General features: G+C 45.1%; 1 protein-coding gene and 2 pseudogenes across 4 annotated transcripts in view; 1 reads left to right on the forward strand and 2 right to left on the reverse strand.

The window, feature by feature from the left end:
- The window catches only part of TBC1D2 (TBC1 domain family member 2), a 61,684-nt gene that overhangs the window by 35,826 nt on the left and 3,832 nt on the right, over positions 1-22,026 (reverse strand). For 2 of the 4 annotated variants that reach the window (XM_032240161.1, XM_032240163.1), the window contains exons 2-4: positions 21,146-21,287; positions 14,083-14,218; positions 1,672-1,805 (exon numbers count right to left, since the gene is read on the reverse strand). In XM_032240161.1, the coding sequence (XP_032096052.1) occupies positions 1,672-1,805; positions 14,083-14,218; positions 21,146-21,287 (412 nt within the window). The remainder of the gene's footprint in view (positions 1-1,671; positions 1,806-14,082; positions 14,219-21,145; positions 21,288-22,026) is intronic. The other 2 variants (XM_032240162.1, XM_032240164.1) reach the window with 1 other exon arrangement.
- Positions 3,599-4,250, forward strand: LOC116524593 (annotated as a pseudogene).
- LOC116524747 lies at positions 4,361-5,986 on the reverse strand (annotated as a pseudogene).

Here is a 22,026-nt window from a genome sequence, read left to right on the forward strand (position 1 = left end):
ACACCTACTTTAATTTTAACTTATTTATTGTGTCAGAGCATCTATGTCTATCACAGACTATTTGTAGCAATGGGCATATCACTATAGGAAATTTAGACAAGTGAACAGTTAAAGTGAAATTTTATTTATTTATTTATTTTTAGGCAGAGTCACACTTTGTTATCCAGGCTGGAGTACAGTGGCACAATCTTGGCTCACTGCAACATCTGCCTCCCCAGTTCAAGCGATTCTTGTGCCTCAGCCTCCTGATTAGCTGGAATCACAGGTGCATGCCACCGTGCCCGGCTAATTTTTGTAGTTTTAGTAGAGACAGGATTTTGCCATGTTTGCCAGGCTGGTCTGAAACTCCTGTCCTCAAGTGATCTACCTGTGTGGGTTTCCCAAAGTGCTGGGATTACAGGCGTAGGCCACCACACCCAGCCTAAAGTGAAATTTTAAAATAAATTTTTTATTTAGTTTCTGCCTCAAGATTATAAGAGCAGAGTGTTTAGATTAATGAGATCTCCAGGAATAACTATAATTGGAGCCCAAATACAGGTTAAGTCTATGAATTTTTGTCAATTTGTGCATTTTAGCAAATGTTAAATTAGAATCTATGACAGAGAGGCAAAGAAGCCAAGCAGTGCCCTTTTTATCTTTTATTTTTAATACATTCTTTTTTTAAAACAATTTTAGATTCAGGGGGTACATATGCAGGTTTATTACATGAGTACATGGCATAATATTGGGGTTTGGGCTTCTATTGAACCCATCACCCAAATAGTGAACATAGTACCCTATAGATAGTTTTTCAACCCTTACAAAGGCCACTTTTTCTTGAGTCACTTCTACACAGCCCAGGGGTTCTCTCTGCCAGAAGAACCAACCATGAAACCTTAACCTAAAGGTCGTTTGCTCCACGTCTTCAGGCAGATGTGGTTTTAATCACTCCAAAAAGGCATTTTTATAAGCAGCAAAGAAAGGAAGACACAAGAGCAATATCTTCCTTTGCTACCTCAAGAATCATTACTAAGCATTTCAGTTGGGGAAGATGAAAAAGTTCTGGACATGGATGGCAGTGTTAATGTGCTTAATGAAATTGAACTATACGCCTAAAATGGTAAATTTTATGTTATGCATATTTTACCACACACACACAAAAAAAATCATAGCTCCTAGACCTCTGCAAACACAGAAGCGACCTGGAGAGCTGTATCTTTGGCATACTGCTGGGGACTGAATGTGTTCCCCTAAATTCATATGTGGAGGCGCTAATCCCCAGCATGATGCTGTTAAGAGGTGAGGCCCTTGGGAGGTGATCAGGTTTAATGTCTTGAGGGTGGAGACCCTGATGAGATCAGTGCCCTTAGAAGCAGCAGCACAGGCCAGAGGTCTTTCAGCCATGTGAGCACACAGCAAGAAGTCGGTCACATGCAAGCCAGGAAGGGGGCCCTCACGGGACACTGAATCTGCCGGCACCTTGATCTTGAACCTCCCAGCCTTGACACAACTGTGAGAAATAAACATCTGTTATTTAAGCTGCACAGCCCATGGTGTTTTGGTATAACAGCCCAAGCCGACTAAGACACACACAATTGCGCAAATGCTGGTTCGCTGGAAGGAAAGAAGGCACTTGTGCCAGCCCTGAGGAGCTAACCCCTAAAGGCAGCTCAGCGCTGGTCAAAGGCTCACCTGGGGTGCTGGGGTCATGGGCTGAGGAGGGCTCCTCCCTCTGAGGCTCCCTACTCTGTGGAGAATCTTCCTCTGGAGGTTCATGGCCTGTTCCCTGAGTCTGCTTGTTGCCACGGATGTTGTGCATTGTGTTTCTGAAAGTAGATGGGAACAGAGGAGCATGAGGCTGAGCCCTGCCTTTCTGCCCGTCTACCCTTCCCACCACCACTGCTAGTGCTCAGGCCTCATCCCCACACCCTGCTATCCCGACTAGTCTCCCAGGTTCCAAGTACACTGTATGATGCATCCCCACGCACGACACTCCCAATTTCTTTTACCCATCTCCTTTGCATTCTCACCTTCCACACACTATATGGCTTACAAGTATTACAAGCTTGACTTCCTTAATACCCACCCCTGCAGCTGGAGTATAAATGCCATGAGGCAGAGGTATTGTCTGTTCTGTTCACTGATGCACCTAGAATGCCTAAACAGTGCCCAAAATATAGAAGGTGCTTCATGCAGGTGTGTTGAATGAAAGCTGAATGGACTTGCTAAACTATCTTTCCCAAAACCTTCATCTGGTTTCATAACTATCTGGCTCAAAACTATCAGTGGCTCCCTACTTCTGCTGAGATAAGCTGCAAACACCTCCTGGCATCTTTCCCTGCTTGCTCTCTTTCCCTGCTGAGATCTGTCTTCTATGCAGCCTTCACTGACCATCTCATGGCCTCCAAGGAGCTTAGTGCACTTCACAGCTGGGTCACCCTTTGGGCAAGTACTTGTCTAGGCTGAAGTCTCATGATGTCATTTCTTTAAGAACTGGATACTAACCTACCTGCATGTTTGCTGGCACCCAACACTGGGTTGTATGTGCCAAAGACTTGGCTCAATACATGTTTGGTTTATAGGAAGGAACTAGGTAGTACCAAAGGCTAACCTAAGATCACAGACTACAGAGAAGTTCATAATGAGCTGGATGAAAAAACAGTTCAGGCCGGGAGTATTTGCTTGTGCCTGTTATCCCAGCACTTTGGGAAGCCAAGGCGGGTGAATCACAAAGTCAGGAGTTCGAGACTAGCCGGCCAACATGGTGAAACCCCATCTTTACTTAAAAAAAACAGGCCAGGCGCAGTGGCTCACGCCTGTAATCCCAGCACTTTGGGAGGCCGAGGCGGGTAGATCACGAGGTCAAGAGATCGAGACCATCCTGGTCAACACGGTGAAACCCCGTCTCTACTAAAATATAAAAATTAGCTGGGCATGGTGGCACGTGCCTGTAATCCCAGCTATTCGGGAGGCTGAGGCAGGAGAATTGCCTGAATCCAGAAGGCGGAGGTTGCCGTGAGCCGAGATCGCGCCATTGCACTCCAGCCAGGGTAACAATAGCGAAACTCCATCTCAAAACAAAACAAAACAAAAACAAAAAACAAAAAAATTAGCTGGGTGTGGTGGCAGGCGCCTGTAATCCCAGCTACTCAGGAGGCTGAGGCAGGAGAATCGCTTAAACCTGGGAGGCAGAGGTTGCAGTGAGCTGAGACCATGCCAATGCACTCCAGCCTGGGTGACAGTCAAAGACTCCATCTCAAAAAAACAAAACAAAACAAAAAACACTTCGAGGAGTTTATTTTCCCTTACAAAGAGATAAGATTAATAACAAGGAAAGGAAAATGATGAAAGAAATTCCCTAGGTCAGTGTATTTCACACTGAAGATTCCAATTCATTGGTAGGTTGTAAAATCAGTTTAGTGTCATGAGCAGCATTTAAAAAATGAAATAGAAACGATCAGCGCTGTTGCCACCTGCCTATGTCCACCTGTGCTGCACCAGGGTCCCAAAGAGCTATTGGGGGTCCAGGCCAAGGCTGGCTCATGTGGAAGTCATCTTTGCCTCTGCTTGCCTGCCCTCTCATCCATCTTCCCATCTATCCTGTCTCTCAGTGACCAGCATGCTGGCACTCAACTCCTGCCTTCTGTACTGGTTCTGTCTGCTCTTTTGGAAGCAGGAGACAGAATTGACACTTGTGGGGCTGCAGGACTTGGGCAAGACCACTTTCATATATATCACTGCATCAAGTCAATTTAGTGAAAACATGATACCCACAGTGAACTTCGACACAAGGAAAGTAACTAAAGGTAACATGACAGTAAAGATCTGGGATATAGGAGGACAACCCCAGTTTCGGAGCATGTAGGAACTGTATTGCAGAGGAGTCAGTGCTACTGTTTACATATCAGATGCTGCAGATCGTGAAAAGATAGAGGGCTCTAGAAATGAGCTACCTAATCTAGATAAACCACAGTTACAAGGAATTCCACGGCTAGTACTTGGAAATGAGAGAGAGAGAGATCTTCCTAATGCCTTGGATGAGAAACAGCTAATTTAAAAAATGAACGTCTGCTATTCAGGATAAAGAAATGTGCTACTATTCAATTTTTTGCAAAGAAAATGATAATATAGGTATCACACTTCGTGACTTATTCGACATTCAAAATCTAGAAGCTGAAGCGTCTCCTGAAGTCTTCCGGTCCTTCTTGACTATAATCCTAGAATTATTGTCTGTCTCTCTAATGTATTTCCCAAAATACAGTCCTTTCTAACCCCAAGAAATTGTCAGGATCAGACTAAAACATTTAGCAATCAACAGCAATAATGCAAAAAAAAAAAAAAAAAAGTCTACATTAAAACTCTTTGTTGGAATGCTTTACACTTTCCAAAGAAAAGGAACTAAAATAACCTGTTATACAATTAGTCACAAATATGGTCCTCAAGTTTTTTGCCCATATACATGAGCATTTGTCTAAATCGTGTCTTCTTTATAGTAGCTACGCCCTGCCTCCACTGTGCTTGGCTGAGTTCACAAATCTGTTGTAACCTGTAACTTCCCTGTCACTTCTCTGGCTCTCCTCTCCTGCTAAGCTTTGTTTCCTAATTAAAATCTTCTGCCACTGCCATAGCTACTGCTGCTACTGGAACCGCCATAGCCATCTTGGTTTCATGGTCTGGCAAACTACTGGCCTCCACCACCATAGGTGCCAGAGCTTCTGCCTCCAAAGTATCCCCCCTTCATGGGTCCAAAATTTGAAGACTGATTGTTGTAACTGTCAAAATCATTATAGCTTCTACCACCTCCAAAAGTGCTTCCATTACCACTGCCAAAGCCAGCTCTGCCTCCGTTGTGACAGCTGTCATAGCTGCCACTCCCACCATAAGCACTGCACTGGTTTCTATAACCCTGTCCACCACTTCCATAGCCTCTGCTGCCTCCAGAGTAACCAGGGCTGCCTCCTCCATAACCACCATCATTACTAAATCCATTATAGCCATGCCCACTGCCACCATATCCACTACCACCACGGCTGCCACCAAAGCTGCCATGACCACTGAAGTTTCCTCCGCGATCAAGTTGTCATTCCCACCAAAACTACTTCCATGACCACCACCAAAGTTTCCAGAGCCACTTCGACCTCTTTGGCTGGATGAAGCACTCGCCATCTCTTGCTTTGACAAGGCTTTCCTAACTTCACAGCTGTGGCCATTCACAGTACAGTATTTCTGAATGACAATCTTTCCACAGAGTCATGGTCGTCCAAGGTTACAAAGGCAAGGCCCCTTTTCTTGCCACTGCCTCGGTCAGTCATGATTTCAATCACTTCAATTTTTCCATACTGTTCAAAATAATCTCTTAGGTGATGTTCTTCAGTGACTTCTTTAATGCCACCAACAAATATCTTTTTCACAGTTAAGTGGACACCTGGTGTTTGAGAATCTTCTCGAGATAGCTCTCTTTGGTTCCACAACTCTTCCATCTACCATGTGTGGCCTTGCATTCATGGCTGCATCCACCTCCTCCACAGTGGCATATATGATAAGCCCAAAGTCCTTGGAGTGCTTGGCATTTGGATCTCTCATGACCACACAGTCCGTGAGCGTTCCCCATTGCTCAGAATGGCTCCTCAGGCTCTCATCGGTTGTTTCAAAGCTCAACTCTCCAATGAAGAGCTTCCTCAGCTGTTCGAGCTCTTTAGGAGACTCTGACTTAGACATGACAGCAGGGAGAAGACAGACTTTAATAATGTTTCTTCGGTGGTATCCATGGGCAGAAAGGCTTTATCACCAAATAGCATTGGGGATATGGGAGGAACTAAAGCATGCTTTGTATCTGTGTAGATCATTATTTCCATCTTTTTTCCCCCTCATTCAACATACTTTTTATAGGCTTGGGAAATGATAATTTCCCAAAAGCGTTTAAAGCATGCCAGTCAATACGTGCTTATATGTGTGTGTGTATAAAACCTATCAAGAATGTCAGACTTTGGCCAGGTGCAGTGGCTCACGCCTGTAATCTCAGCACCTTGGGAGGGTAAGACATGCAGATTATTTGAGGCCAGGAGCTTGAGACCAGCCTGGTCAACATAGTGAGACTCCATCTCTACTAAAAATATAAAAGTTAGCCAGGCGCGGTGGCTCATGCCTGTAATCCCAGCTTCTTGGGAGACTGAGGCACGAGAGTTGCTAATGTCACTTGCACCGGGGAGGCAGAGGTTGCAGTGAGCAGAGGTCACACCACTGCACTCTAGCCTGGGCAACAGAGCAAGACTCTGTCTCAAAAAAATAATGTCAGGTTTGCTTTAATAGAGTGTACTCCACTTAGTGAGCATTAGTACTTTGTGAAAAACAGTGAGCTATGACAGAAAAATACATGTTTTTACTGTGGTTGTGGATAACAGTTTGAAAAACACTCTACCAGGAGGGCATTTACTTAAATGGAAGCTATTATGTGGTCAAAAAAGAGGAGGTCACAGCCAGGTGTGGTGACTCATGCCCATAATCCCAGCACCTTGGGAGGCTGAGGCGGGTAGATCATTAGAGTTCCAGAGTTTGAGGCCAGCCTGACCAACATGGTAAAAACCCTTCTCTACTAAAAATACAAAAAAATTACCTGGGTGGGGTGGCATGTACCTGTCATCTCAGCTACCTGGGAGGCTGAGGCAGGACAATCACTTGAACTTGGGAGGCAGAGATTGCAGTGAGCCGAGATCATGCCACTGCACTCCAGCCTGGATAACAGAGCAAGACTCCCCTCCAAAAAAAAAAAAAAAAAGAGGAAGTCAAAGTCTATAGACTCGTTGGAAACCTGGCTTTGTTAACATAATCCCTACATACAATACATACTTCTAGCAATGCAGTGGACAAATTTCTCCAAAAAACTCTTATGCCACAAATACCAAAACATACTTTTAAAACATCTAGTTTAAGGCAAAGGAAAGAAAGGGAAACCCAGGAAATAAACAGGAAAAAGGTATGGAACTCAAGTGGGAAGTAATGAGGGAGATAATAAACGTGTAGATTACATTACTGTTTAGTAAAATATCTCCTCCCTTCTCTGCACCCCCATGGGAGCAGCTTATTTCTCCTCTGCTTCTCAACTCTGGGTGTGGCCACATGATTTCCTTTGGCCAACAGATGTTAGCAGATATGGTTTAAACATCGCGTTAAAGTGTGCTCGTATGTAAGGCTTGCCTAGCACTCCTGCTTTTCATCATAGGAAGAACATGCCTTGGGAAGCTGCTGGTCCATGGAAGATGAGAAACACATGTGGTCAACCTAGATCCTACCAACAGCTTGAAGCCAAGACCAGATGAACCTAGCCTAGATCAGCTGAACCTAGATGTGTAAAAAACAAATGCTTGTTATTATGACACTGAATCTAGAAGTGGTTTGTTTGCAGCATTATTATGGTGAAGATTAACAAGGACACGGGCTTGCACAGAATAGATTCCAGATACCTAGAGCCTCAGCTGCAAAGGAGGAAAGAAAATAAGGTCTTGGACCCAAATTCTTGGATCCACAGAGGGTATGGACCTCCAAGAGCCCCAGCTTTATGCCGGTATCTGAATTCTCACTTTGGGCCCAAAGATACCTACATAAAGCTGGACCTCTTAAAGGCCCATACCCTCTGTGAAGAGATAGGTTTTTAAAAAAAAATGCCTGTTGGCAAAATTGACACAAGGAAATTCTGGGTGAAGGCTCTCTAGCTGTTAATATAACATTACTAAACACACCAGGAAACAAGACGCCATGAATGAAAGGCAGAACAACAGCATAATCATGACTTCAAATACTGGAATTACGAAGCTACAAACACTTCAAATATTGGCGTTATTAGTGATTATAAAATAACTATATTAAACTAAGAAGTACAACATGGAATCACAGAACAAGGACTACAAAAGGAGGCATATTTGAGAAAGAATCAAATTTATAAAAATGTAAAATGCAATCTTTTTATATATATATATATATATATATATATATATTTATATAACTATAAAACCCAATGATTAAACAGAAGATTAGACACAATGGGAAAATTTGGTGAACTGAAAGATCTTTAATAAATAAATTACCCAGCAGTCAGCAAAGAATTAGATATAGCAAATATGACAGAGAGGTTAAGAGATACAGAGAATAGAATGAAATAGTTTAACTGTATGGTGTTTCTCAAACTTTAGTGTGCTTAAGAATCACCAGGAGATCATGTTAAAAAGAGATTCTTGGTCCCACCTACAGAGAAGTTAATTCAGTAGGTCTGGGGTGAAGAATTTACATTTGTAATAGGCCCCCAGGTGATGCTGATGCTGTTGGTTCTTAGACCGCCTGTGGAGCACCATGGGTTTTAATATATGTTTAATCAGAGCTTGCTAAGGAAAGAACAAAGAAAACGGGGAGAGGAAATAAAGAGACAATGGCTCATAGGAACCTTCAGATTTGATTTATTTCTGGCCTCTGTATTCTATTCCACACCTACCCCAAGCAGGAAAAATTAAGAAGAATCCATGTCAAAAACAAAGAGAATTCCATTTTTAAAGTAGCCAGACAGGTGGTTTGCAAAGGAATGACAACTAGACCATTAGCCAACTTCACTACAGCAATAACAGAAGCAAAAAGACACCAGAATAAGATAGTCAATGTGCTGAGAATTGTATTCCCTGAATAACTGTCAAGAGTGAAAGTGAAATACTTCTTCAGACAAAGAAAAAAACTGAGTTTACTACCAACAGCTCTCCACTAAAGGAACTTCTAGAGGAAGTTCTTGAGGAAGAAAAAAAAATGATCCCCATAGGAAATTCTGCATGCAAGACGGAACTATAAGCAAAGAAATCAGAAAACATGAGGATAAATCTAAGCAAACATCTACCGTAAACAAACAAACAAATAATGTTTAATTAGGGGAGTGAACCAAGACAGAGCTAAAAGATTGGGCAACAATAAAACATAAGGAAGACTTGGTTTCATGGAAGTTTTGATGTCCTTATGGTTGTTTAAGAGAAAAGCAGAGGCCGGGCGCGGTGGCTCAAGCCTGTAATCCCAGCACTTTGGGAGGCCGAGGCGGGTGGATCACGAGGTCAAGAGATTGAGACCATCCTGGTCAACACGGTGAAACCCCGTCTCTACTAAAAATACAAAAAATTAGCTGGGCATGGTGACGCGTGCCTGTAATCCCAGCTACTCGGGAGGCTGAGGCAGGAGAATTGCCTGAACCCAGGGGGCGGAGGTTGCGGTGAGCCGAGATCGCGCCATTGCACTCCAGCCTGGGTAACAAGAGCGAAACTCCGTCCCCCCGCCCCCCCCCAAAAAAAAAAAAAAGAGAAAAGCAGAAATACTTCTCTCAGCTTTAAGACTTAAATATGCAGAGTAAAGTTTTTGAAGTGATTGCTGAATAAATAGAAATATATGACTCCCAAAATAGAAGAGGCTAAACATTGTTCAAACTAATGAATCTTCGGGTGATTATTTGTTGAACTTGTAAGACATTGATTGTTAAAAGGTGCCTTCCCTTTACTGAGAAATCAAGGCTGTCTCCTTCCACAAATTAAATGAGATGATTCACGTAAGTGCAGAACATGATGGTCAGGAACATAATCATAGCTCAAGATTTGTTCATTCTTCTCCTGCCCTTTCCCAAAAGGACCTACATGTTCTAATCAAATACACACACACACACACACACACACACACACACACACACGGCCTTATTGAAACAGAAATCACAAATCATACAATTCACCTATTTAAAGTGTACAATTCAGCTGGTTGTGGCGGCTCATGCCTGTAATCCTAACACTTTGGGAGGCCAAGCAGGCAGATCTGTGGTCAGGAGTTCGAGACCACCCTGGTCAACATGGTAAATCCCCATCTTTACTAAAAATACAAAAGTTAGCTGGTGTGGTGGTAATTTCAGCTACATGGGAGGCTGAGGCAGAGGACTGCTTGAACCCAGGAGGTAAAGGTTGCAGTGAGCTCCAGCTTTTTGGGGCTGCTGCAGCTTGGCCACTAGAGCCTAGCAGACCCCTAGCTGCTCTTACACTGCATGCCTGTGTCAGAGTACTCCTTTTTTTTTTTTTTTTTTTTTTTGAGACGGAGTTTCGCTCTTGTTAACCAGGCTGGAGTGCAATGGCGCGATCTCGGCTCACCACAACCTCCGCCTCCCGGGTTCAAGCAATTCTCCTGCCTCAGCCTCCTGAGTAGCTGGGACAACAGGTGTGGGCCACCATGCCCAGCTCATTTTTGTATTTTTAGTAGAGCCGGGGTTTCACCATGTTGACCAGGATGGTCTTGATCTCTTGACCTTGTGATCCACCTGCCTTGGCCTCCCAAAGTGCTGGGATTATAGGCGTGAGCCACCGCGCCCGGCCCAGAGTACTCCTTTCATCCATTGCTTGGCCCAGGGTCTGCAGGATGGACCTGGAAGCCTAGCAGTATTAAGTCTTTTGATCCACGAACATGAGATATCTTTCCAGCTCTTTAAGCATTTTTTTTTTAAGCAATGTTTGGTGTTTTCAGAGCATACATTTTGTATTACTTTTGTCAAATTTATTCCTAAATATGTAATTCTTTTTCTAATATTGTGGATGGAATGTTTCCTAATTTTATTTTGGACTGTTCGCTACAGGGGTATAGAAATACAACTGATATTTCTATATTGATCTTGAATCCTGCAACCTTGCTGAACTAATTTCTTAGCTCTAATAGTTTTTCCTTAGGATCTTCTGTATACAAAAGTCACGTCAACTGCAAATATAGTTTTATTTTTTTCCTTCCCAATCTGGATGCCTAATTTCATGTTCTTGCCTAATTGGCCTGGCTAAAGCCTCCAGAACAGTGTTGAATAAAAACAGCCAGAGTGAACATCCTTGTCTTATTCTGATTTTAGGGAGAAAATATTCAGTCTTTTACCATTAAGTATGTTAGCTTTGCAATTTTTCATTGATTCCCTTTAATAAGCCTGGGAAGTTTCCTTCTACTCCCTGAGCCACAGTCTCCTCATCTGCAATGGGGATGATGAACATATCCATAATGAACACTGGATGGCCCCTCCCATGGCTCAAGTTCTAAGTGAAACACTATGATGTCTTCCACTCATTTAATCCTCCCAAGACCAATAAAGTTAAGTACTATTATCATCCCCATTGGACAGAGAGGAAAACAGATTCAAAGAGGATAAGTAACCAAACCACAGAACAAGTAGGTGGTGGGGCTGAGCAGCCCTGGATGTCTAACTCCATGGTTTGAGAACAATAAGCATGTGATGATAACACTTCACAGGTTTATCCAGAAAACTTGAGAGCATAAAGCACCTAACGTAGGGCAGTGCTCAGGAAGCTCCCTATCCGCCCCCCCACCCCCGATTACGACATGGGCTCATGGGAGCACGAACAGCAAGCTCCAAGACTAGCCAGAGCAAAGGGGTGTAGGGCACAAAAGCAGCTCTGATCTCACCAAGTTGTCTGGGGCTCTTAGCAGCCCAGGGCACTTCTCTTGCAAAGTAGCCTGACATTTTCTGTGGGCTATGACAAGTTACAGGAGGGAAGTTGCTCTCTGACCCTTTGAAACTTCCTTCCTTTCTTGGTCTTTGCTTTTTTTTTTTTCCCCACCGTTCTCTTATGTGAATGAATTGAACCAAAGGTCTCTGCATTTTCTATGTTCCACTTCTGCTGCTGCGGCGTCTATCAGGCATAGGCTCTGCTTAATCTTGGTGAGACTGCCCTGGGTGCATGCTGGCTGGACAGCTGGACTTCTCAGGCCCCCTCTCTACCCCAGCATGCTCCCAATGCACCCAGTTCCCTGCAGCTCCTCCCAACAGGTCATCTCCTGCAGGGTGCCCTCCATATCCGCTCACCCTGGGGGGCTCAACCATGCCCTATACCCATCAAGCCTGTCTCTCCAGCTTAGATCTCTCTCCTGGGCTCCAGGTCATTCCATCCAAATGCCTGTGGGGCAGGTCTACCTCCAGCCACCAGACGCCAAGAACACTCATCTTCTTTTCCCTAAAACTTGCTTCTCCGCTGGGTGTGGTGGCTCACGCCTATAATCCCAGCATTTTGGGAGGCTGAGGTGGGTGGATCACCTGAGGTTGGAAGTTTGAGACCAGCCTGACCAACATAGAGAAACCCTGTCTCTACTAAAATTACAAAATTAGCCAAGTGTGGTGGCACATGCCTGTAATCCCAGCTGCTCGGGAGGCTGAGGCAGGAGAATCGCTTGAACCCGGGAGGCGGAGGTTGTGGTGAGCCAAGATTCCTTCAACTAGAGTAACAAGGGCAGCAGCAGCTAATATGTATTGCATGCTTAAGACTGCCAAGCACAGTTCTAAAGCAGTCTGCATGCATTAACCCATTTATTTACTATGCTAAGCTTATAAGGCAAGTGCTATCGTATTTACATTTATTAACAAGGTAAGCAAAGCACTGAGAAACAGCTTGTCAACAGCAGCACAGCCATGACTGGTAGAGCCAGGATACAAACCCAGGCAGTTTGCTTCCAAAGCCCAGGCCCCACTGCTGCCTTTTATTATTTATTTATTTATTTATTTTTTGAGACAGGGTCTCACTCTGTTGCTCAGGCTAGGATGCAGTGGTATTATAATCATGGCTTACTGCAGCCTTGACTTCCTGGGCTTAAGTGATCCCCCTACCTCAGCCTCTCAGGTAGCTGGAATCATAGGCACATGCCACTATGCTTGACTAACTTCTTATTTTACTTTTTGTGGTGGCAGGGTCTCACCATGTTACCCAGGCTGGTTTTGAACTCCTGGCCTAAAGTGATCCTCCTATCTTGACCTCCCAAAGTGTTGGGATTACAAGCATGAATCACCACAGCTGGTCCATACTGCTACCTTCTTAGAAATTATCTAAACCAAACCCTGACAATAGTAAGGGGTGGGTGGGTGTGTGGGTGTGTGTGTGTGTGTGTGTGTGTGTGTGTGTGTGTGTGTGTGCGTGCGTGTACATATATATATATACACACACATATATATTATTTAAAAAAGTAGTTGAGATATGATTGACACAACAAATTGCACATGTTAAAAATGAATAATTTGATGCTTTTGACATGTATAGACATTTGTGAAACCATCACTATACACATTCAATATGATCTCAATTATGTAATATGTATATAGAAAATGTAGTGGTAAGAGATATACCAAATGCTAAGAATATTTGTCTGGGTGATGGGATTATGGATAATTTTGAAAATACTTTATTGGCCAGTCTCAGTGACTCATGCCTGTAATCCCAGCACTTTGGGAGGCCAAGGCAGGTGGATCACCTGAGGTCAGGAGTTTGAGACCAGCCTGGCCAAGATGGTGAAACCCCGTCTCTACTAAAAATACAAAAATTAGTGGGTGTGGCAGTCACCTGTAATCACAGCTATTTGGGAGGCTGAGGCAGGAGAATTGCTTGAACCTGAGAGGCTGAGGTTGCAGTGAGCCAAGATTGCCCCATTGCACTCTAATCTGGGAGACAAGAACGAAACTGTCTCCAAAAAAAAAAAAAACTTTATTTATAACCAAGTGATCCTCCCGCTTCGGCCTTCCTAGTAGCTGGGACTGTGAGCCACCTCATCTAGTGGGTAATTTTTTATACCTTTCCAGATGTTTCTGATTTCCTACAATGAATGTATGCTACTTTTCCAATCAGAACAATGAAGGTATTTTTTTTTTTTTGAGATGGAGTCTCACTGTTGTCACCCAGGCTGGAGTGCAGTGGCACAATCTTGGCTCACTGCAACCTCTGCCTCCTGGGTTCAAGCGATTCTCCTGCCTCAACCTCCCAAATAGCTGGGATTACAGGCGCCCACCACCATGCTGGGCTAACTTTTGTATTTTTTGTAGAGATGGGGTTTCGCCACAGTGGCCAGGCTGGTCTCGAACTCCTGACCTTCGGTGATCTGCCAGCCTTAGCCTCCCAAAGTGATGGGATTACATCACTTTGGGCATGAGCCACCACACCTGGCCAGATGTAATACTTTAAAGTGATGATGTAATTAATTGAAAATAAAGCTCATAACCCTCTCCCCAGGCCCACTTCCCTGCAGGGGAATCATAGCGGGTAAAGCTTCACTGAATGGGCTGCCTGCACTTACTGTATTTCTGTTCCCAGGTGCTTGAGGGAAATATTCTGAAGGGCAGGGAAAGGCTGCAAGGCAGCTGCCTCGCCCACCAGCCCAGTGGGTGTTTTCACAGGGCACAGGAACTCTTCCACCTCTGCCTCTTCTTGCCCTGGGAAGAAAGAAAAGGGAAATCAATCAGCCAGGGGCACTGCCCTTGGAAAGGCTTGTCAGGCGGGATGCTATGGATGCAGCCCTGACTAGGAACGGGCTGGAGCTGGAGAGTTGCAGGGGGAAGGTAGGTTGACAGCAGCAAAAGAGGCTTTTCACAAAATGCTCTGCAGCCAGTAAAATGATGCATTTTGTTGGTATAGCCCTCCTGCAAACCCTTTAAAAATATGCAGACCTACAGTTAATTCTGCATCTGAGCGTGCATCCTAAAGATGGAAATGCAGACAAAACTTTATGTGCCAAGAGGTTCATTCCAGCATTGTCACATAAGCCTCAAGTTGGAAAAGATCTAGAAACCTGGAATAGGTTAAGTATATCAGAATGTAGAATATTAATCATTTAAAATGATGTGAGTAAATACTCATACACAGGGAAACCTGTATGGAATATATTATTAAGTGGGAAAAGCCAGATTAAAAAAAAAATTGGAGGGCTGGGTGCTGTGGCTTACACCTGTAATCCCACCACTTTGGGAGGCCGAAAGGGGGGGGTCACTTGAGCTGAAAGTTCGAGACCAACCCGGGCAACATGGCAAAACCCTATCTCTACAAAAAACAGAAAAATTAGCCGGGTGTGGTGGTTCGTGCCTGTAGTCCCCGCTACTCTGGAGACTGAAGTGGGTGGATCGATCGCTTGAGCCCAGGAGGTAGAGGATGCAGTGAGCTGAGTTGGCACCACTGCACTCTAGCCTGGGCAACAGAGCAAGACCCTGTCTCAAAAAACAACAACAACAACAACAATTGGGGTTATAATATTATCTCAATTGTACAGAAAAAGTTTCAGAGAAATATACTCCACAATCTTAACAGCGGTTTGAGCTGCATGATGGGATTTGAAGTGAGGCTCTTCTCATTGCTTTTTTACTTTTTCCAAAATTTTTGGAAAAAAATTACTTATAAATAGAAAAATGAATATTTGTCAAAAATAGATGTTTATAAAGAGATTTTAAAACACAGGCAAATATTAGGGTTACACTACTGAGTATCAAAAAGAATGAGTAGGACATTTTATAGTATTATATGATCTGAAACATGTTTAAATAAAAGGCAGGCAGGAGGCCGTAACATAAGGTCAACACTGGCTGCCTCTGGGTGACAGGATTATAGTTCTTTTTTTTTAGTCTTCCAAATGTGCTGTTTAAACAATGATTCTTCTACAGCGAGTGACTTCAAAATGTTTAATGCTAAGCAAGCTTTCAAGGCTAAGGAAATTATCTGAAGTATAAGAGAGGAGGTGAAATATTTAGAAATTAACTTTGAGTGCTAGAACAGGGGAAAAGAGCCAGGACCACTTATGGGGTGGTATGAGCTTGATGAGACAGGCCCTGAGACTTTCCACTTGGAGCCCTCTTATTGGGAGACTGAAATATTTAGGAGTAGAGAATTGCTTTTGCACTATATCTGCAAAAAGGGTATAGGTATAAAAATATTAAATATAATGATGGGGGCTGGGGGAGCTGTTCAATCTACTCAAGAAACTTTACAATAATTCAAACAGCAACAGACAGTATATTTGTAAATTCCTAACAGGCTCCATCAGATCTGGCAGGATGGCCAGTACTCGCACTCTTCAAATCCACCTCTTTGAGGTCCTCTCTTCAATTAATCCTCTCACCAAATATGGATTGGGTGTTTACCCTGAGGCTTGCAAGTGGGGCTGGAGAAAGTGAGATTAATCAAAGCAGAAACTCCCAGCCTAAGGAGCCAGGAAGGAAGAAAGGCACACATGGGGAACCCCGGGTACTGGGGTAAGGGCTGCTCTGGAAGGTGGAGACAGAGTCTTTCCAATCCAGGTCAGGGAAAACTTCCTGGAGTAGGGGCACTGCAGCTGGGCCTTAAGGACTGGATTTGATTTGGACCTGCAGGAGGGCCAGGAAGGATCTTTCTGTGCAGAGCATACAGGCAACAGTAAGGGGCTTCAGACCCAGAGCTGAGTTTGCAGGAGGAAGGCAGGGGAGATGGGGTGGGGAAGGTCAAATAGCAGAGGGTGTGGGTAAGTGGCTGATGGTAAATTTCATCCCGATGGAAACCAGAGCCCCTGGGGGTTTGAGGCTGAAAAACTGAATCTGGCTTTGAGTGGAGGACCTGAAGCCGAGCCCTGTTTCTGGGGGGAGGGTGCAGTAACCTGTTTGCAAATCACTTTGAAAAAAAAAAAAAACAAGAGGCCGAGCGTCGTGGCTCATGCCTGTAATCCCAGCGCTTTGGGAGGCTGAGGCAGGCGGATCACCTGAGGTTGGGAGTTTGAGGCCAGCCTGACCAACATCGAGAAACTCTGTCTCTACTAAAAATACAAAATTAGCCAGGTGTGGTGGCAAGTGCCTGTAATCCTAGCTACTTGAGAGGCCAAAGCAGGAGAATTGCTTGATCCTGGGAGGGTGAGGTTGCAGTGAGCTGAGATTGCGGCACTGCATACCAGCCTGGGCAACAAGAGCAAAACTCCATCTCAACAACAACAAAAAAGAATAAAAGAAAAACAAGAATAATACTCTCTACCTTGTCTCCTTCAGAGTTAAAGTACACAAAAATGTTTAGAAAGCCATAAAGCCCCATATTATGGACTCACATCTTTCGAAGTAGCCTTTAGGCCAGACTCTAAGCTGATTCAAAATAAATAAAGTTTTTTTATTTATCAATACTTTAACCATCTTATTCTCTTTCAAAGCAAACCAAAAAAACTTAGTTTTTCTAAGATTTTGGTATCTTAGCAAGTACTTCCCTAACTGCTAATGTCTGTTTTCCTTTAAGAGCCACCTGTGGCCCCAGGTTAACTCTGAGACTACAAAGAGCCAAGTCCTGGGGTTTTTTGTTTGTTTGTTTGTTTTAAATCACTGTTGGGTTTTACCAATAAGGAAATAGCAACTCAGAGAGGGTGAGTTTTGTGGCCAAGGTCAAAGCTAGCAGGTGACACAGTTATAGACTCAAACGCAGTCCTCACTTTTGCTTTTCCCACTAAACTGTGTGGCTTATCAGAGCAGGCTTTCTAACAAGCAGATCATCTAAGACAGGAGGGGTTGCCCAGGAAGACACAAGCTCCCAGTGCAAAGGAATGTGCAAGGCACATGATGCCGATGCCACAACAGAGACCAGCACTTCCCGCAGGAGGCAGAATCGATGACCTGAGGCTCTGGTTGGGGGCATCCTGGAGAAATGCCCTCCATGAGTGATTGCAGAGAATTTTCAAAAGCATTTATTTGTAATTCTCCCATTGCATGAGCTCTGAGGGTTACCCCACCACCAGTGGGAAGAAGTCACTGCCTAGACAAAAACAGGGCCTGACCCAGGAGGTCACTGCCTCCCTAGAGGGCCCTGGACAGATGCCTGGCTGCCCCTCAGCTTCAGGAGGGCAGGTTATGAGTCAGAAGCCTAGGGTTTGAATTTCAGCACTGACATGTTCTTACTACATGACCTAGGACAGGTCTCTTGAACTCTTTGAGCCTTAGTTTCCTGGTCTATGAAATGGAAATAGTACCAATGACCCTATAAAATTGTTGTGAGGATTAAATAAGATGATGCATGTAAAATGCTGGGGCAACAGGCACATTTTATGAAGGTACACATTTATACAGGTCCTTTGTAAACTGTAGCTTACTGTGGCAACCTGCTATTCTTATTACTATAAATCTCTTGGGTTCTCTTTGATCTTTCTTGGCTCTGCAGAGACCATTGCTTAGGTTAAGAATAACATGAAGCTGCAAATGCTTAAAAGCAGGAGAGAACATGCCTTGCAGATGGCTCAAGAGCAATGACGAGACACTTTTTACCAGGAGTCTCTGACTCAAAGTCACACATGGGTCAGGAGGTTTTCAATGACCCAGAAGCGGGCCCTTGCTTCCTCAGGAAGGGTGGAGGCTGGCAAGGTGGGGCAGCCTGCTCCACATGGCTAATCCAGGCCTTGCTGACTTGCCCAAGACACCAGAAACGTCTTTCTGCGGGAGCTGGGAAGGTTTTGCCGTACCCTGGGTCTGGGAGGAGAGTGCAGGCTTGCTGCAAGGCAAGGAAAGGCTTCAAGAAGAGAAGCTCAGGTCCCCGCTTCCCGAGTGTTAGGCAGCGTCCTCCTCAGGAGATGGAGACCCAGGTCATCACAGCAACTCCATCCCTTTCTCCAATGCCCACAGCAGGGGCTGGCCTAGAAGAGGCCCACTGTGTGCAAGCAAAGCCATAGAATTAAAGAACCTGCCACAGGTTCACCACAGCAGAAGAGGGCTGAGGATCCCAGAGCCATGCTTTCACAATCTGCTGCTTCACATTTCAGTTCAAGACACACAGGAATTCTATTATTGCAAAGGTTTCTCCTGGTGTCTAGTCTGAGGCTGACCTTTGCAGCAGCATCAATTTAGGCCACAGTATTCTGCAAAGCCAGGACTGTCTGGCTCCCTGGCAGATGGGGGTGGGGGGTAGAATGCAGAAACAAGGATACCCTTCAAAAGAAATTCCAAAGAAATGACTAATGATTGGCCGGGCGCGGTGGCTTAAGCCTGTAATCCCAGCACTTTGGGAGGCCGAGGCGGGTGGATCACGAGGTCAAGAGATCGAGACCATCCTGGTCAACATGGTGAAACCCCGTCTCTACTAAAAATATAAAAAATTAGCTGGGCATGGTGGCACGTGCCTGTAATCCTAGCTACTTAGGAGGTTGAGGCAGGAGAATTGCCTGAACCCAGGAGGCGGAGGTTGCGGTGAGCCGAGATCGCGCCATTGCACTCCAGCCTGGGTAACAAGAGCGAAACTCTGTCTCAAAAAAAAAAAAAAAAAAAAGAAATGACTAATGATTATTAAGAATAAAAGGAACAGTTATTATAACAGTAATAGCACACATATATGTGTGTGCATATACTATTATGACAGTAACAGCATGGGTGTGTTGTATATACAGTCAAGTACACACAGAACAACAGTATTATTAGGATGACTCCCATGTATTGAGCACTTACTATGTGCTTGAAGTTATGCTAAGGGATTTACATTTCTTCTATTTATTTATTTATTTATTTTTTAAAGATGGGGTTTCACCATGATGGCCAGGCTGGTCTTGAACTCCTGACCTCAGGTGATCCACCCACCTCAGCCTCCCAAAGTGCTAGGATTACAGGCATGAGCCACCGCACCCAGCCCACTTTTTTTTTTTTTTTTTAAGATGGGGTTTCACCATGTTGGTCAGGCTGGTCTTGAACTCCCGACCTCAGGTGATCCGCCCGCCTTGGCCTCCAAAGTGCTTGGATTACAGGTGTGAGCTACCGCGCCCGGCCTGGGATTTACATTTCTTTCCTCATTTAATTATAAAGTTTAGTGTATTCACTCCACAAATATTCAATGTGCCAGGCAGGTCATCAGGGAGGTAACACAGGCAACAACAAAAAAACGGTCCCACCCTTAAGGACTAGCAGGTGCAGATGAACAAGGACGGGGTAATTATTAATAAAACACAACGGAACAGGTGTCCCTTGAAGTGTTTGAAAAAAGTGTTGAGGGCCCAGAGAGAATCCAGCTGGCAAAGTCTGAGAAGGCTTCCAGGAGGAGGCTGGCAAGAGGAGGAGGCAATGCTGGAGCTTGGCCATAGAGAATAAGCAAGAATTTGGCAGACAAAGGAGAGAGAGCAGAGACTCTGCTGAAGCATCAAGCCCAAGGGGGGAACTGGGGGAGCAGGCAGAAGTGAGATCAGGAGGGATGGGCCCTGGGTGTCGGGCGCAGGAATTGGGTGGTGGGTGGCTGTGGATGGCAGTGACAGGTTCAGGTTTTCACTTAAGAAAGCTCACTCAGGATGCAGAGACGGGGATGGGTTCTGGCACAGGCCTGCACATAGGGACACTGGAGAGGAGGCCACTGTGATTTCGAGAGATGAGGTCTGACCTGGGTGGTGGCAGTGAGAAAGGCCTGGGTCTGATGTGTGGATCAGAGGGCAAAAATGGCCATCACAGTGATTGACTGGACTCACTGGGTGAAGCTGAGGAAGGGTGGAGTGCAACTCTTAGTGGAACATGGGGGAAAATCTACCAAAGGGAGGGAAGGGAAAGGGGGAGAAGGGTCAGATGAGATGCACTCAGCTTTGGACATGCACGGCACCCAGGTATAGAGGTCCAGGAGGGACCTGGCAACAAGTCCTGCCCTTGCCTATTTGGTCTCCCTGTCAACTGTACATGAAGCACTTTAGACACTCTGTGGCTTTGTGCTGGGACCTGATTTTCCGTGTTCTTGCAGGGGTAGCTGTGAGGTGGTCCATACCAGTCCTAAAACCTGCCAATCACGTTCCTGGCTGCAGCATGGGGGTGGGAGGGTGTGATCTCCTGGACTTCTCCACGTTGAGAGGATCCAGGATTTGGGATCAGGAAACTTCATTTGTGAGTCATCTGGGGGGAAAGGATTCTATCTTATGGAAACACCAACGATAAAAATCACTGATCTACCCAACTCAAAACACAAATCTACAATACTACATTTTCTCATTAACCCTCCTCATGGCAACTCTGTGAAACTTTCATTTCTTGAGGCCTTCCATACTGCTCATCATAATAGTAGCTAACATGTATTGGGCTCTGACCACATGCAGGCATTGTTCTAACCATTTTAGGTATATGAATTCATTTAGTCCTCATAAAATCCCTAAGAAGCAGGAATAATTTATAAACCTCATCTTATGGGGAAGGAAACAAGCTCAGAAAGGTTAAACAGCTTGCCTAAAATCATTTAGGAGTAGGATCTGAACCCAGGCAGACTGGCCTCAGCCCCACTTCTTGCCCTAACTAATCTTGTGTCAGATCCCTGGCTCTCTGCTTCCTTAGCAGAGGGCTACTCCCTCTCATTCCCAGCAGGAAGGTAAAGGCTTAATCATGAGAACCCTGGGTGTGTGGGCAGGTGGGCAGCCCATTGGGTACCTAGCTCGAGGTGCAGGGCAGGCCCATTCCCAGCCAGGGCGGCGTCAGGGGCAGCGGGAGGTGGCGGCGGGCTGTTGTGGAACTCCCAGCGCTTCATCTGTAGCTGCTGCAGCCAGTACAGCATCACTTGCTTGGTGGCGGCCTGAGGAGCACAAGGATTAGTTGGCAAGGCCCTGTGCCTGCATGGTGGCACTGGGTGTGGGAAGAGGGGAAGGTCGTGGGGGGCTTAGGAATGCTCTCTTTCCCAGAAAAAAAAAGGTCACTGTAGGTATGTCCCTGTCTCTGAAATACCACATGCTTCCTGGCCACAGAAAATCATCAGGCTCTGGTCTCCCACTCAGATCCTTAGCTTCTCTGGGCCTCAGTTTCCTCATCTGTACAATGGTGACAATAACACTCATTGCATAGGACAATGAGGATGCAATGAGACAAGGGCATCACACAGTATCTGACACACAGTAGGTGCTAAAACTGTGCTCACTTTGAGAGAGGAATTTGGAGGTGCTGTGAGAGAGGGGAGGTGCACTGAATTCTGATTTGAGCGGGGTCCTGGTACCATCATCATCTCCCAGGTGAGATGGTATCTCACCTGTGTGACATCTCCAAGTCTTTGCTGCCTTTTGTGGAATGGGGTTAAACCTTCTTGCCTTGGGGATGGACTGGTATCATGAATATGAATGGGAACTAGAAAGCCACATGCACATTGTTGATGGCATGGTGGCACCTTCCAGGTGCTCTGGCCCTCCAAACAAGTTCATGGTAAATGCTGGTCATCAGTCTCGCAGCACTGGCTGGTCCAAATACACGCTTTCACATACAATAACTCCCTGGATTCTCTAGGAGGGAGGCAAGGCAGGAGTGAGCAGCAGCTCTTTCTACAG

Source organism: Sapajus apella, unplaced genomic scaffold, assembly GCF_009761245.1.
Source record: "Sapajus apella isolate SASKATOON/1434 unplaced genomic scaffold, GSC_monkey_1.0 scaffold46, whole genome shotgun sequence".
NCBI classification, from domain to species: domain Eukaryota; kingdom Metazoa; phylum Chordata; class Mammalia; order Primates; family Cebidae; genus Sapajus; species Sapajus apella.